Below are 15,494 nucleotides of genomic sequence, written 5' to 3' on the forward strand. Positions count from 1 at the left end.
AGAATCAACGCCCCGAGGGAATGGAGCGATACCATTGCACCGGAAACCCCACTCGTCACCATCACTTGAAAAAAGACAAGCCCAAAGCGTTGATATCCCTTAAAACAAATCCCTTGGCGTTACTCGATAACGCTTAATTGATGTTAATCTGCGTAGTAGATTCAGCTGAGGAAACCAACACAATTAAAGTTGATCGAGGAAGGCTTCCGTGGAGCTCTCTATCTCGGACTCAAAAGTCTCTCCCCTACACCTCCCAAGCCTTGTCCACCCTCCTCACCGTTTCCAAGGAGATGCCTATCTACCCCCCTATGGACTCACCTGCATCAAACTGGAACGTCCAGTCGCCAGCCGCTGTCGGGTTGCCAGTAGTCCCGCGCCCCATCAACAGCTTCACCAGATCACCATCCCCACCGAACGCAGCCCTTGCCAGCACCGTCCAATCGTCGTTCGATCGCGCAGAGTCCGAGCAACCTCGATATCAGCAGCCTCAGCAGCGCAGAGGAGTGCCATGCCGTCGAGCTAGATGCGCCGTACCCGTGCTCGGGCTCAGCAGCCTCGACGCCTGCGCAGTCCCCAGTCGCAGACCAGAGGAAGGCTTTTCTTTTCAATAAAAAGAATGATGGGTGTCTTCCGCGTCGACCCGCGCTCCGTGGCTGAGGAGCGTGCCCGATCATCGCCGCGCTCTCGTTTCTGTTCGTCGCGGTGACAACACGAGGCGAGGGCTCCGGGGTCCCAGTGGTGTGTGTGCAGAGTTGGGATCGGCGCCAGTGTGTGTTGAGCAAGAGAGAGCCTCGCGAGCACCGTCGACGGGCCCGCTGGTGACATGCCTCAACGAGGGGTGTACGGTATGGCCCTTCGCACATTATATCAATGAGTGAGCGCTTCGTGTTGGAGAAGGGATGCTCATGCACACCTTTGCTCTCGCAGGGTGCAACTTGCCAGCGGCAATTCTCCGTCTTCTGCATCTCCATCTACATCTCTTGCATTGACGTCCACGCCCAAGGTGTAGCAGCCCAGTATGCGGGGAGAGAGGTATCTGATCGCGAGGGGCAACGGCGAGTAAAACCCACTGTTGTCCAAGATCTCTCAGTCGACGCCTGCATCGAGCAAAGCGGTAGCCATGTCGTCCTATCCAAACGAAGCGCAAAATGCCGTGGCGTGTCTCCCTTCTCATCTTTCTGATCGACCATGTGTTGATCCCTGGCCCCGTGTGGTAGGCACCGTCCGTGGCATTCCTGGTCTTGATCGCTCGCTCGTACGATGTGCAAGGCGAATGGGAGCGGCTCTTGAGCTGGCGAGGGCTGGTACTGTACTCCTCGCGATGGAGGACAAAGCGTTTCAAACCATGCCTCTATCCTATCCCCGCCGTCAGTTGGACAGGTAGACCTGTTTTGTTTTGCAACGCTTGCGGCTTTCGAGATCTTCGGAGGGCAAGCTTGGTTGTGGGTACCCCCTTCGTGGGTAAGACCGGGGTATACTGCGTCTTCTCGGGGGAACGCAGGGGGGCAGGCACCACCGAGCTTGTCAAGCGAGTCTTCAAGCTAGACCTCTGTTGTTTGTGCGGTCAGATGCGCTTGGGTGCGTTCATTGCAGGTGCAAGGTTGACTCCCGTTTGGGAGACTTGTTTGTTGGTTTTGCCTGGTGGAGTGGGTTGAAGGGTAGTCATTGTAAGGTTGATTAGTTTGTTGGTTGTGTGCGGTGGATATGGGGTGGTAGAATATTCACTGTAAGGTTTATACCGAATAGCCGCGATTGTTTGTTGATTTTGTGTGCCTGGTTCGGCCCGAGGACATTTCATTATAAGGATGAACAGATTGCGGCATTTGTTTGTTGATTCTGGGTGGTGGGTTGGGTCGAGAAGTTATCGTATAGGATGCGTAGCAACACGGGCTTGAGTACACTGAGGGCGCGTTGCTGAAGGGAAAGGGAAATCGACTCGGGAGGGAGATCCTGATACAGACTCCGACGACTGAGCTGATGAAATCCTCGATTTCTGGGCTTTCTCGTAATTTCATGCCGTTCCCTGATGGGTGCCTTATATGGAGCATAGGGTTGAGCAGTATCTCTGCGAAATTCTCAAGCGGCTTATATCAGTGAACATCGATGTCAATGGACGAAGGTCGAAACAAACCTGGATTTACCTCGACGCTTGCTACGATCCTAGCCGTGATGAGCAGACCTTATCGAGTTGACCCCTTTACTCCGGAATATATCAATATACCCCCCAACCCCTTTTGATCTTTGAGATTGCAGAGTGATCCCCACCCACTGTAGTTCCGCCACAGGAGTCACCATCAGAGTAGGTGGAAATCGCAAAATAAAGAGTTGCAATGTTTAAGTTTTATTAGATAAGAGTTAGAATTTGTTACTTGGATAGCTTCTCACGATTCTCCTCCAGTTGAGAAAGTTCAGACTGGGAAATATCGCGCCCATCCCCGCAAGCCTTCCAAATCTCTCGAATCCACCACTCAAGCCTCTCTTTGGGGTCTACGATTACCCCAGATTTCTCAACATCCTCTTCTGACCCCTTGACGCTGCCATTCTTTATACACTCCCTCCGAATCTGTCTAGCAATACCACCCATCTTCAGTACCCATCCGACTTTCCACATGGGTTCCCAATGAGTGTAACACCAGAAGACTACGAGAATGCAGCTAAATCCTTGCATACAAGTCTCGCCACCTTTAGTCGTGATGCCGTTGTGCCCAAACCAGTCTCTGAACGGCATGCCTGCAATACATAGCGCCAGCACTAGACCCGACACTATCGTAAAAGTGTGTCTTCTCCTTGAAAACAACGACAGACTGTGATATGGATTTGCGAGATATCGGGCAAAATCCACCATTAAATATCTTGCAAACCATTCGGTATGCACAGGGTGTTTCATCTCGAAAGGGAATCTTGCTTTCTGCGCAAAAGTCCCGAATGCCGATTCTAGACCCCCCGCCCATTGTTCTTTTTCTTGCCCGTTGGAAACTTGGATGTTGTTGGACCTATAGCCGCATACGATCGAGGTGACGAGAGGTACCATCATGGATATGAATAGGATTATCGACTGAAAAGATATTGCAATCTCGATTGGTTGTTCAAGGACGCCGGGCCCCAAAAAGAAGTAGGCCACAATACAGACCACGAACGGGATGTATACTAGCAGCATGAGTATGTAAACGATAATCAAGTCAAGGGGGGGCCATTGACGAAGATTTGGGACTGGCGGCGAAGATTTAGACATGGTAGTGCCTGAAGATTGCGCGAAGTAATGTTATCTGAATATGGGATTAAATGGGGGCGCAGACCAGATTAAATACAAGACGGAAGAACGAAGTTCGAGCTAACGCCAGAGACAGTCACAGACATGACGTGGATATCCTACCAAAAGTCACACATTCTGGATCACTAAAAATCCCGCCAGTAGACTGGACCCACATGGTATGCCACGATTTAAATTGATAACCAAAAGTTTAATGGAGTTATACCAGATATACAGTTATGTGTTAACCAAGTTCCTGCAAAGATCGGAACATTACACACGAGATGAAGTGTAGTCCCTCGCAGCATAGTGCGAAATACAATTGCCTATGCAAATTCTCTACGTAAACGTTAAGCAGCGTACTCTTTGGCACAACACGTATTTTGCTCCTGTGTTTGTCATTAAAATACTCTATAAACATCCGACTTAAAACAGTGTACCTACAATTTTTGGCTGAGGTAACAAGACGAGGTGGTGGTCGTAGCGCAAAATCATCCACTCTGCTGCTTGAAATTATAGATTGTGCATAGCAAGGCATCTCGAAGCCTGAACAACTGTGCTGTCATCGTCCTCACTTAAATAGGGGATTACCCTCACCATGAACAGAGGAAATTTAACCTTACCCCGCGGGCACTCCCCTAAATCTTTCCTAGATCTCGCCAATTATCGAGCGCAAAATAAAACGCAGCTTTTCTGAATGCTATAGCGGGAAGTCAAGGCGCAAAACCTATGAGAAAGGGCCCGTTAGCTTTAATCTTTTAAAAGACTGAAAGTTCCAGTGAACGATGCCTTTAAGTCGAAATACTTCCAGCGTGACAACTCAGTATGGTCACAAGTCTGGTAAACCATAATACTATTCTTGGCTCATGGCATCTTTTTGGGTCCAGCATTTCTCATATTCTCTGCCATGAAAGGAACCTCTGTTTGCTTAAGGAATGAGATGTTAAGCTCGGGGGAATTATTATTCCTCGTTCTCACTTAAGTAACCGCCAGCTTACAATAACAGAGTGTCATTTTTGTTTACCCTTTCAATTTGTAATCTGAAATACTATCCACGGATTTAGCACTGCTTTCCCATCTCTACGGCATTTAGATCTTCCCCTGGTAAGGCTGTACACTGAAATCTGTTCTTACGCATCGAATGCGGTGTGATTTGCTCATCATGTAAAAGCGGACCAAAGCCGAGAGGCGACATCTCTAAAGTCCGGAGCGCGAGGCCGGCTGCGGTGGGAGGCCGAAACCCCGCCACGAACGGGCATTCGCATCGCTATAAATGGCTGCAAAGTTACAATGGCACAATGGTCATTGGTAGATCTGGAAGAATTCTAAACTATATCTAGACACCGCAGCAGCAACTTTGGTTGTAGCTAACCAGAGGTGGAAGGAAGCGCAGTGTGCTTAGAACTATTTCCTGACACGGATTCTCGGAGTGGATTCGTAAAACGATATTTCTATCGATGAGCAAGCAGAAATATATTAATAATGCCTTTCGGGTGTTCCGCAGCCTGGTAACCAACGAGGGCCGAACAGCGAGGCTACATACACCTCCTCACGGAATTTCCTCTTATAAAAAAAACCCTTCCCAGACCTCCTCAAGGTCTATCGTCCCATAAATTCACCTTGCATCTTCAAATCATTAAATAAACCAATCGCATCAAAAAAAATCTTCATCGGCATCTGTGCCGCAGCCAAAAATCAAGGCCGCATTCACCACCCCACCATCCCACGCAAAAACTAAAGGCTACCGAACGCTCGATTTTCGAAACCACTCCAATTTCAACCCTACCAGAGACATCATATCTTCTCACTCCCAACAACATACTCCGAAAAATGGACGCAGAAATCTACTCCCCCTTCACCGTCACCACCACACCCTACAAAACCGTCAATTCCCAACCCATACCCCTCTACGTGCTCCTCCCCAAGACTCTCCCTTCTGGACCAGCACCGATCATAATCCACATCCACGGGGGTTTCCTCTTCGCGGGGAACGCCCTGTATCCCGACTGGTCGACCTCTTGGTCGCGTCGCTACAATTTGGAACACAACGCCATCCGAATCAGCGCCAACTACCGCCTCGCACCCGAAGCCACTGGTCTCGAAATTCTCTCCGACATCCGAGATCTCCTAACCTGGGTGGAGAACGATCTCGCGGGGTGTTTAAAGAGCATCGGTAGTGATACTACTCCGGATCTGGAAAGAGTCCTGGTGTATGGCGAGAGTGCGGGAGGGTATCTAGCGATCCAGGCGGGGCTTATGAGGTCTGATCTTGTAAAAGCGGTCGTGGCTTGTTATCCGATGACATATCTTGATTCTCCCTGGTACGCAGAAATTGGGGACAAACATCCGTTTGGTATCCCTACTATTAATAGGGAAGAAACGCTTGATAAGTACCTGGCGACCATGGATCGGGGGAAGATTGTCACGGAGTCGGACCCGTACGCGAGAATGCCGCTCGCTGTTGCCGCGTTGCAGAACGGATTGTTCCCTGAGATTCTGGGGAAGGAGGATGAAATCTATCCTGCGAGAGTGCTAGAGAAGATGAGTGGCAAGGAGAAGGTGCCGTTTTTGTTTACGATGCATGGGACGGAAGACAGTGCTGTGCCGGCTGAAGAAACGAGGAGGTTTGCTCAGGCTTGGGAAGAAAAGTTTGGCAAGGGGAGGGTGGTGGCCAAGTTCGAGAAGGGAGAGCATGGTTTTGATGGAGAAGTTGAATATGAGGCGCCTTGGTTGCAGGAGGGGTTGAAAGCGGTGACGAAGGCTTGGATTGGGTAGATGGAAATAGAGATGAAAGGAATAGAAAACCACTTCTAAGTTCTAACGAATTAACACAAATTAATTCTATCATTTGAGTGACATGAGAATCTCGGTCTAAAACAAACCAAATACTTAAGAAATGAAAGGTCGATTTTCGATATTAGCACCCTGGCCACCTCAGCCATCCATTTTCCAATCATATTTAAATCCCTCCGTATCAAGCAAAGCTAACACAAAGTACAACATTGTGCATCCTATCTCATCATCAGCTTGACGCCAATGGAGGAAGCTGTTATGGAATCTAATACCGAGCTGCGACCTCTGCAGGGAGAAGAGCGCAACTTTTGTTTGCATATTCCACGCTGAGCTGAAGACGATGGGTCTGGCGACTCCGCTAATTAGACAGCTCCAGTCCATCAATAAAGAAGTCAGCTCGAAGGACTCCGCGAATTGAGTTATCAGCGAGTCCTTGGTTCTGAACGAGAGTATGGATTTCTCCTGCTCGCTGAGAACTTCTTGAAATAAGCTCTCGCGAGCAAGGCTTAGGACCAGTGTGTCAAAGGATTATTCAAGTTATTCAAGTTATTCATGAATATTCATGAATAACTTGAATAAAATATAAGTAATGAGCAGCTTAAAAAACTTGAGTAAAATAGAATAATTATTCATGAATAACATGAATAACCATGAATAGTCACGTGTAAGTCACGGGATTATTATAAATTGACACATATTTTAATTTTAAAAAATAAATAAGGTGCTTATTAAGCAAGCTCATATAAGGGCACTTATATACTGATTTTCTATAATAATAAACTTGAAGTATTACTAAGGTTCAATTTACTTACTAAGTGCTACTACCACCTAATTAGGTAGTGAGGTGGCACTAGGTGCGGCCCCCCCCGGGAGCCTTACCTAACTAGGCTAGCCATATCACGTGTAATAATCACGTGTGTTATTCAAGTTATTCATGAATATTCATGAATAACTTGAGTAATATATGAATAAAATATGAGTAACGGGGTTTATACTTGAATAGATTATGAGTAACGGCCATTATTCTATTTTACTCTATTCATTTGACACACTGCTTAGGACTGCTGGATCTAATATCTTCTCGATACTTTCTTTGCGACTGGGTTGCTGCTTCTCAATTTACCAGCCCCTCACTTCGGCATCAGTAATTCATTTGATTTGTTGATACCACGTGGTCCACCTTGACCCAGACCAACGGACTCCGGGTAGCAGAAGATCGACAAAGACGTAAAGCACCGCGAGGCAAATGATAATGTCGTGACGCGGAACAAATATCGTTGCAAGTGGAGAGACGAACAGGACTGGAATACGGCATATGATAACTGCTCGGACCTAAAGGTCAACGCCAATGCTCCGTTGATATGTCGCCGATGTTGGGAGACAACAAATTAGATACTGACCGACAAGAAAGCTGTTCCCATGAATTGGAATTGGCAAGAGTTGCAAGAAGGTAGCTGTGGGTGGTAAGGACGACAAGATAGAGAAAGAAAATGATGCCAGCGTAGGCACTGATTGTGCAGGCGAATGCAATGAAGCCGACGAGCTTGACAATGAATGTGAAGGCAAATCCGCCAAGAAGACGGGTAATTACGAAGTAATTCATGGCCGAAAAGGCCATCGACGTGAGGCAGTACGTGCCACAGCATGTGATCCACGTTCCGATTGCCCCAGCGGGCAAGAGCGATGTCATCAAGACAGTGGTGGCGCTGTGCTGCACCTCAAAAGTTATGAGACCTGCACTCTAAGATGCATTCCGTGCCCGGTCATGGTCAACATCAGAATATCGACGAGAGCTGGAATAGCGAAGACACTGAGGAGCGTGAATTGTTTGTACGCCGGCATTTTGTGCAGTTCGGAGTTCAAATCGACATCTATTTGACCTCTAGCATAGGCAGAAGGTAGTGCAGCTTGAGTCTCTTTGAAAATTGGAGGTTGATATTCAGGTTTGGAATAGTAATTGTAGTAGCTCTTTGACTGAAATCCTCCAAACTGGCCAGGCGATACATCGAAATAAATTTCGCAACGAGAGCCAAGAGCGAAAAGCTCTGCAAAGCAGCAAAGGCAGCGGCCTGATCCGTTTCGTCATTGGAAAGCGCATTCCGGTCCGTTATTTCGATAGAAACCTCTTCGGGTGCGAGCTCTCGCATAACGAAAAATGTTGCCAAGACGAAGATGTCGCTGGTTGCGTTGAAATCTGGGTCGCCGAGGAGCTTTGTCAAGAAGTCGACGAATGCTTGAAGATCAATTCGATTCCTAGATCTCAGAATATTCGTGACCATCGCTTGAACTTCTTTGAACAATAAAAGGGCTGTGCGGAGGTCGGGATAGCGCCTTGAGATTGGCAGTGCCATTAACGACGGGAGTCGAGTAAATCTTCAATACTGACATCCCCATCGAGGTAATCAACTGTGTTGATGGGTTTGAGCTGGTTCCAGGATGGCTTGTCAATGAGTCTTTCTAGGATAGCTGACTTCTGGTCGCTGAGGAATATGTCAGAGCCTGGATTTAGAGCCGGAGATATTCTCATCAACAAAAGAAGGCAGCCTTCAGGTGACATCAATTCAATATCCTGGACGACCCGTGGCGGAAGGTCATGGGCAAGGTAAGAGTAAAGTTCCAACGAGCAAACGCAGCCTCCACGGCGAAGCATTGACATCTGTTGAAATCTCGGGATGTGAGGAACGCGTGCAGGATAGTGCCCATCAAATCAACCACGTTCTTTGAGACGTAGATATCGAGGAAAGCTAAATCGTGGCAATGACATACTGCCCAAAATCGTCTCTCTTGGCGACGTTGAAACCCGAGTCAAGCCCAAGGAACACCCAAATGCCCCCCAATCGATCGTCAGGTGATAATTTCAGAGAAAGCGCCAAATCAATAATTGTTTGTTGAATTGTAGAGGAGCTATTAGTTATTGAATTGAACGAGTCGTCATTGGTGGTGACGAACTCGCTGAACGATGAGCCATATCTGCGGAGATCAGAAGGCTTACCCATTGCCACCAATGCTGCAACAGCTCTGGCCAAGTGCCGGTGTGAACTCTAGAGATCACCAATTCGTTAGGTCAAGGAATGCCTTCACCAGAAACAAGCAAATATCTCAAACTCACGAACAAGGGTGAAATGTTCACGTCTATACGACCCTAAAGGACGGAAGGAACCGAGTAGGGTCGGCATAGGCAGCCGACGGAAAAGGATTGACTGCCACGCGAGAGAAAATATAGGACAAGATACTTAGCGGTGGCTGGCGTCATCGCAAGTCTAAGGCAGTACTCACTCCCCCAAAACCCTACCTCAACCCCAAATATGATCTACGGGACTCACCAGTAAAGAAGGGTTCCATAAGTGTGAGATATTCGGACCCCGAAGAGATGCAACAAGGATATAATTGTGATCTTGGACTTGTGTTGAGCACAAGAGAACGCTTGGAACCTCTATGAAACCGAGGGCTGGTTGGATGCTGGCCTCTGTCATTTCGGAGGCATACTGGCTGGACAACAGGATGTCCACAAGACTACATCGTGCGGATAAGAGGCACAATAATAAACAGTCGAAAACGAGCAGGTCTAGCCTTCGCTGCAGGTCCAGGCGTCTCAACCTGGGTCTGGGATGGCTCTCTAAGAAGGCGCATCGCCTCAAACCAGAGAAGAACGAATGGATACGCACAGTACATCTCGGGGAGGTTTGGGGCGCAACCTCATACACGCAGGCCAGTGGTTCGTGATCGGATCCGTGACGAGTCTTCCGAATGCCCGGAAGCCGCCATGTCTCCCTGGGGATCATATTGCCTTTTATGATGTGCAAGATTGCTAGACGCGGGATGACTGGAAAGGGCAAGGGTCGTCTCCCAGATGTATGACAACCGGGTAAAGGGCTTGTCTGGTTGGCACGAATCCTTGATGCATCCTGGATCTAAGGGAGCTGTGTTATTCCATGGAAGAAGAGAAGTTGGCGAGCAGGACCAGACGTTGAGACTTCCACGTGATTAGCCCCAAAACTGGTTAGCGTCCGCACTAGCCCCACGCTAAATGTCTCACTTTAACTGGGGCTCGGCCCCCCCCTGAAAACCTTCCAACCTTCAAAGTATTTTGACATTTCTCCTCGTTCATGCTTCGTTCCTGCGCCAATAAAAAACCAACATCACCGCTACGGCGGACCTGGATCTCCACATGCATCCGGAATCCCAGATAGACCACGGAACGCCAAGACGCAATAATTGATTTTCCTCCCTCCGCATCCTTGACAGCCCATCGGCGGTCCCGTCCGCGAGGGGAAACGGTACAGAGTAGTGGAAACATTGCACACTGCATGGAATGTGCTCGTCTTTTGAATTCTTTGGCCGGATTGTCTTTAATTCTCAATTGCTATGTCACCATTGTTGGGCCGAATCCTGTTTCCCCCGGTATGCCTTATCTCCCTTGGACAATAAAGATTGCCTCTCAACTCATCTTCGTTACTCCATGCTTCATCAACGGAGACTCCATGAACACTGCCCAGTCATGCACCGTCAAGGCAGTCTTGAAGGAAAGATTGACTTCTTCTGCGCCTCTCTTGATCAACTCTTCAGTGTATTCTGCAATCGATTCTTCTTTCTTGCTCCGCTCGTCGTTTATCTTTACTACAGCGGCGACGAAATTCGAAGCATCAAGTATACAATGATTAAGCCCTTGCCCACGATCTGACTTTGATTAGTTCTAGTTATTCGCACTTGTTTCACGACACTCAACTTACGGGGTGGAAGTGGATGGGCTGCATCCCCACAAAGAGTGATTCTCCCTTGGTGATTTTCAAATGGTACTGGAACCCAGTACGCTATTGGGTCAATGTTGATGGTCGTATCATCCGGCATCCACAGATTAGCGGATCGAAAAGGTTCTGATAGCTGGCTGGCAGCGCTTTTGACCCTTGCCATTCGCTCTTCATTGCTCAAGCTAGCATCTCGTTGTCCCAACCAAGAAGAGCCTACTTGAAAGGCCCAAGTCTCGGGTTTGTCTGGGTCGGGCATGTCTTGGACTAGGCCATGGTCAATAATTTGTTCGTGATTTATGACACAGAGGCTGGATACATACTAGCTACGAAACTGAAGATGCCTTTTGGACAGTATCCGAAAAGATTTTGTGGGTGTCCTGACCTCACATGCAACGATTTTTCCGCCTCTCCATACTTAACAATAGACATGTTGTAGACGATTTCCAAGGGAGTACTCCTCGCCTTTTCGAGCCCGAGTAAGATCTCCCGCACTTTCGATTTCGGACCATCGGCACCCACGAGCACGTCGCCATGATAAGTTGATCCATCGGAAAAGTGCGCGCTAACTCCTGGCCCATCTGATCGGTAAACAACCTCACGAAGAGTCTTTCTCCATTGTACTTCAATGCCCTCTGCACACAAAGCCCTGAGCTTTTTTCTCGACACACGCTTCATGTTCGGGGTGGATATGGTTTTGAGCACATCTCCAGTCTCGCTATTTCGGAATTCAATGGTATGATCGAGACCTGTTCTGAGCCCAGGATCACATTGTGTTTCAAACAAACGGTTGGCAAGATCCGTAGGAAGGAGTTGCTCTAGAATTGGTATTGACCAGTGGATTGCCAAGGTCCATTCTCTCGGCCGACTTATTCCTGGAGTTTCCGCATCAAATATTGTGTATTCAACACCAGCCTAAATCCGAGTGTTATCTTCCAACTCATTGGAGTAAAGTTTGGATGTGAGAGCCAAACCCTCTTCAGACCTTGTGCGATCAACAGGCCTGTTATTCCGGCACCTACGATGAGAACATGAGGACCAGCATTAGTATTGATATGATCGTAAGTCATTTTACCTGAGGCGGTCTATGTTCTTGGCGCTCCTGTTCTTGAAAGCTGACAAGCTCGGGGTGCCAGTGGGCAGCAGAGGGGCTTGGTATTCACGTGACGAGCGCCGAGTCGAACAATGCTCAAAGTGTGCTTTCCATCATATTCAAGGGTGTAATTCATTTCATTTATAGCCCAACTGAAGCCCGCAATACCAATCAGCTATTTTAAAGCACTTCTAAGCTTATAACCGTCAGTCAGTCCCATCCCTTTTTCTCAGGTTCTGTGAGAAATCGCTTAACCTGATTAGGAACCATCATGCGATTCGCAAAAACGCGCCGGCAATTGCCTGCAAATCGCGAACTGCTACTGACCTCGAGCTGACCAACCCGACGTTTATCCCGCCTGTCATCAATTGCCCCCTCATATACAAGTCACCACCTCCAGTGGAGGGTCGCAAAACACTTCCGATAACAGACTTTGACCACACTGGAAACCTCAAACGATGTGAAACCATCTTCTTCGGTCTCAATACGATCGTTGTCGCCACGAGAACCGAAAACGATGGTGGGACTCCCGAACAGGGCCGCTCGGTGTGGAATCTGCCGGCGCCACAAGATCAAGGTAATCCACTATGGGGAGAGTTTCAGGTCGAATTACTGACAAACAGGACAGTGTGACCTTTTACGTCCTGCTTGTTCAAGGTGCAAGCGATTGAATCTGAGTTGTGAATATCCAGACTTGCAGAGGGGCCAGATTTTCGTCAACCGAAATTTGAAGAATCCTCGAGTGAAAGCAATTGATATATTATCAACAACGACTTCTGAAAAGAAGAAACTAAAGACCCCAGAAAATATATATCCCATCTCAGTTGTGACTACTCTTGGGGGATACCCCGAGAAGCAAAACGTTTCAATTCCTCACTCTCCAAATCCGGAAACTCTGAACCGAATACAGTTATTATCCACCTTTATTGACCTATATCTTCCCAAAACGCAAGACCCAGCCGTACCCGGTCAATCACCGGCTACGTGGATCAATTGTTTGGGCAATATAGCCACGAGCAATAATACATTTGACATCTCCCTGAAAGCCTTGTGCTTAACACAGCTTGGACTCTGGCACCACGACTCTGCCTTGGTGAAGGAAAGCCACCGTTTGTATGGTTCCGCCCTCCGAGGGCTAAGAGAAGAAGTTAGCCATCGGAAACTGGATGCGCCAAAGGCCACTCTGGCAACCATTATCATTTTGTCAACATATGAGGTGAGGTCCCCTGTCTTTGTTGCATGTCTTACTCAATCTGATGAAATGGATAGTTGTTCTCCGGGTCATCGGAGAGGAGTCAGGGGTGGGTGAGCCACGCTCGAGGTGGCTCGCATATCCTACGAGTGCTTGATCCAAGCATTGCCTCAAGTCCAGTCGGCCGCCTACTCTGCCCACGAATACGAATAATCGGTGTAAGTCAATCAAAGGCGCAGCAAAGCGCGAGACTAACAAGGTTCAGATATTCGAATCCTTCCGAAGTCGCAAGACAGCCCTCCTGACAGGACTACACGTCCAATCTCCCACTGAAGCCGAAATATCCGATTTATACTGTCACCTCCAAGACCTCATGATACAGATACCTCCAATTCTAGAAACATTCGATACCCTTACGATCACAACTATCGATCAAGCCACTTTGAGAACTGTACTAGCTCAACTGCTCCAAAGATGCACAACGCTACACGCCCAACTCCTCGCTTGGTGCGAAGTCTTACGAGAACACGTCCCCAGCCAGCTATACTCGAGCCATCCATCCATAGCCCACAACCCCGCAGACGAACCTGGTTCTCACACATTCCCCCTCGCATTCCATTTCCTCACGCTGAGTATCGCGCAACTTTTCCTGCTGTACTGGTCAAGCTTGATAGTTCTGTACCGCACGATGCAAGACGTATCCCTCAGACTCGCCCAACCTCTCCCATTCCCCTCCCCAGGGAAATTCTCGCTATCTCCACCATCCGCACCATCCGGCCAAGAGCACAGCTGCGATGATGACCTTGACTTCGAGCACAGCTTCTCCTTCCCATCGACGAACAACATCGCCACCCTCGCGGGAAAAATCTGCCAGTCATTCGAATACTGCTACCAGAGCACCAACGGCACGCTGGGTGTTCAATCAACAGTATTTCCACGCTGGGTAGCGACCGAGTTCTATGCTTCGAGACCCAAATATCACCGAGAGCTGAAGTGGTGCGATGAGGTTCAAAATATGACGGCGGAGGGGGCGAGATTCGACGTGAGGGTTGCGAAATTCGGGGACATGGGGGAATTTCGGATTTGAAGGGTAGAGTGTGGAGGACCGAAGTTGTGGTAGATATTGAAAATGTTTGGTAATGGTCAAGTAGCTCGGATTATCTATTAAATCAAAAGGCTGTGCATCACTCGACTTGAATCGTGCCGCAATAGAGCCGACAAGACCAAAATTTTGCACCTTTTCCACACCCAGTTACGAGGTGACCCAGATACGAGTGGCTTGCTGGTTCGTGGCGCATTCTGTGGAGGTACTGAACATGCAGACAGGGACTTCAAAAATTGCACCTTTGTCTGAGTGGTCCGCTTACCGGCCGATCCAGGCTTCTCCAGCGGTTTCACAGCCTTCCATCTCGTCCCGCTTCTTCGTTCCCTACATACTCATTCCTTTACCTCTCTTCGACAAACTCAGGACCTTTTCTCTCCGTTGTCACAGCAGTTCTGCCAGGCCCCTCCGCGATCCATACCCACCTTCATCAATATCACAGGAGAAGTCATGTCGATGAATGGAATGGACCTTGTCTCTCGTGAACTCGAGGCTGGTCAGGTAGGAGCAAGGACGCAGAAGAAGCCTCGCCAATTGAAAGCAATCGAGCGCAATAACCTGATCTGGGAAGCTTATAAAAATGAAATTCGAAGCCTCTACGTCGCTCAAGACATGACTTTGAAAGCAACAATTGCGTGGTTTGAGCTGAAGCATGTCTTCGTCAAGAGGCAAGCATCCAGTCCACTAAATGTAGGGGTGTTTGCTGACAAGTCATAGCGAGAGAAAATGGAAAGAGAAGGTCAAGGAGTGGGGTTTCGAGAAGAACGTTCCATCTTGCGATATGAGCTACATGGTCGCCAAATCCATGAAAAGAAAGGCTGAGGGGAAGGACACCACGTTTTATCGGAGCGGCATGCAAGTTGATGAGAACAAGATCGAGCAGTTTAAGAAGCGGAGAATGACGGCTTCCAACGACGTAAGCTTGAAAGAATTACCTGGTGACTCTTGCGATCCATCCCCTCACTTTTTGTTCCACGCACTAACTGCGTAGATACACCACCGCACATCGATTATTCGACGCCAAAGGCTGTCGACAACCACGGTGAGAGCATAGGTGTACCAAATGTCCAGACTCCCGAAGAGGGTCCCGTAGATTCGCAGGGTGAGTCTACAGACCCACCCTCTTTAACTGGAGTCACTTGGGCGCCCCTCCCATTCATAGACAGTCTTCTTCCCCTAGACTTTGTCTCCAAACGGAATCCGGAGACCGATAGGATGATGAACCTTGCCCGATATATTCGAACAAGTCAACGGCGTTTCTTAGCTGAATCGTTTTATATCGATGCCGTTCAGTCATACAACGATACCACAGGGGCGGT

General features: G+C 48.4%; 8 protein-coding genes across 8 annotated transcripts; 3 read left to right on the top strand and 5 right to left on the bottom strand.

Annotated features, from left to right (window-relative positions):
- Positions 1 to 318: 318 nt before the first annotated feature.
- Positions 319 to 1,352, bottom strand: K444DRAFT_392957 (uncharacterized protein). The gene is made up of 2 exons (XM_024872462.1): positions 914 to 1,352; positions 319 to 853 (listed from the first exon to the last, which is right to left on the bottom strand). The coding sequence occupies exons 1-2, from the start codon at positions 969 to 971 to the stop codon at positions 399 to 401; spliced, it is 513 nt and encodes a 170-aa protein (XP_024737353.1). The 5' UTR covers positions 972 to 1,352; the 3' UTR covers positions 319 to 398.
- A 1,013-nt stretch (positions 1,353 to 2,365) lies between these two features.
- K444DRAFT_721726 (uncharacterized protein) lies at positions 2,366 to 3,232 on the bottom strand (the record flags this gene model as incomplete). Its single annotated transcript, XM_024888531.1, has 1 exon — positions 2,366 to 3,232. One exon carries the CDS (start codon positions 3,230 to 3,232, stop codon positions 2,366 to 2,368), a length of 867 nt encoding a protein of 288 aa, XP_024737354.1.
- Positions 3,233 to 4,851: 1,619 nt separating this feature from the next.
- On the top strand, positions 4,852 to 6,112 carry K444DRAFT_612605 (alpha/beta-hydrolase). The gene has a single exon (XM_024880169.1). It carries the CDS (start codon positions 5,081 to 5,083, stop codon positions 6,023 to 6,025), a length of 945 nt encoding a protein of 314 aa, XP_024737355.1. The 5' UTR covers positions 4,852 to 5,080; the 3' UTR covers positions 6,026 to 6,112.
- A 1,802-nt stretch (positions 6,113 to 7,914) lies between these two features.
- Positions 7,915 to 8,874, bottom strand: K444DRAFT_663239 (uncharacterized protein; the record flags this gene model as incomplete). Its single annotated transcript, XM_024886808.1, has 1 exon — positions 7,915 to 8,874. Exon 1 carries the CDS (start codon positions 8,392 to 8,394, stop codon positions 7,915 to 7,917), a length of 480 nt encoding a protein of 159 aa, XP_024737356.1. The 5' UTR covers positions 8,395 to 8,874.
- Positions 8,756 to 9,959, bottom strand: K444DRAFT_392969 (uncharacterized protein). The gene is made up of 3 exons (XM_024872463.1): positions 9,367 to 9,959; positions 9,153 to 9,275; positions 8,756 to 9,084 (listed from the first exon to the last, which is right to left on the bottom strand). Exons 1-2 carry the CDS (start codon positions 9,823 to 9,825, stop codon positions 9,186 to 9,188), a joined length of 549 nt encoding a protein of 182 aa, XP_024737357.1. The 5' UTR covers positions 9,826 to 9,959; the 3' UTR covers positions 8,756 to 9,084; positions 9,153 to 9,185.
- A 455-nt stretch (positions 9,960 to 10,414) lies between these two features.
- K444DRAFT_652651 (FAD/NAD(P)-binding domain-containing protein) lies at positions 10,415 to 11,858 on the bottom strand (the record flags this gene model as incomplete). The annotated part of the gene is made up of 4 exons (XM_024885817.1): positions 10,415 to 10,720; positions 10,774 to 11,055; positions 11,112 to 11,703; positions 11,763 to 11,858. 4 exons carry the CDS (start codon positions 11,856 to 11,858, stop codon positions 10,482 to 10,484), a joined length of 1,209 nt encoding a protein of 402 aa, XP_024737358.1. The 3' UTR covers positions 10,415 to 10,481.
- A 540-nt stretch (positions 11,859 to 12,398) lies between these two features.
- On the top strand, positions 12,399 to 14,160 carry K444DRAFT_643032 (uncharacterized protein; the record flags this gene model as incomplete). The annotated part of the gene is made up of 4 exons (XM_024884809.1): positions 12,399 to 12,458; positions 12,510 to 13,097; positions 13,151 to 13,291; positions 13,339 to 14,160. 4 exons carry the CDS (start codon positions 12,399 to 12,401, stop codon positions 14,158 to 14,160), a joined length of 1,611 nt encoding a protein of 536 aa, XP_024737359.1.
- Positions 14,161 to 14,384: 224 nt separating this feature from the next.
- K444DRAFT_393056 (uncharacterized protein) lies at positions 14,385 to 15,310 on the top strand. The gene is made up of 3 exons (XM_024872464.1): positions 14,385 to 14,843; positions 14,893 to 15,091; positions 15,167 to 15,310. The coding sequence occupies exons 1-3, from the start codon at positions 14,626 to 14,628 to the stop codon at positions 15,227 to 15,229; spliced, it is 480 nt and encodes a 159-aa protein (XP_024737360.1). The 5' UTR covers positions 14,385 to 14,625; the 3' UTR covers positions 15,230 to 15,310.
- The last annotated feature ends 184 nt before the right edge of the window (positions 15,311 to 15,494 follow it).

The sequence above is a fragment of the Hyaloscypha bicolor genome, assembly GCF_002865645.1.
Source record: "Hyaloscypha bicolor E unplaced genomic scaffold K444scaffold_60, whole genome shotgun sequence".
NCBI lineage: Eukaryota > Fungi > Ascomycota > Leotiomycetes > Helotiales > Hyaloscyphaceae > Hyaloscypha > Hyaloscypha bicolor.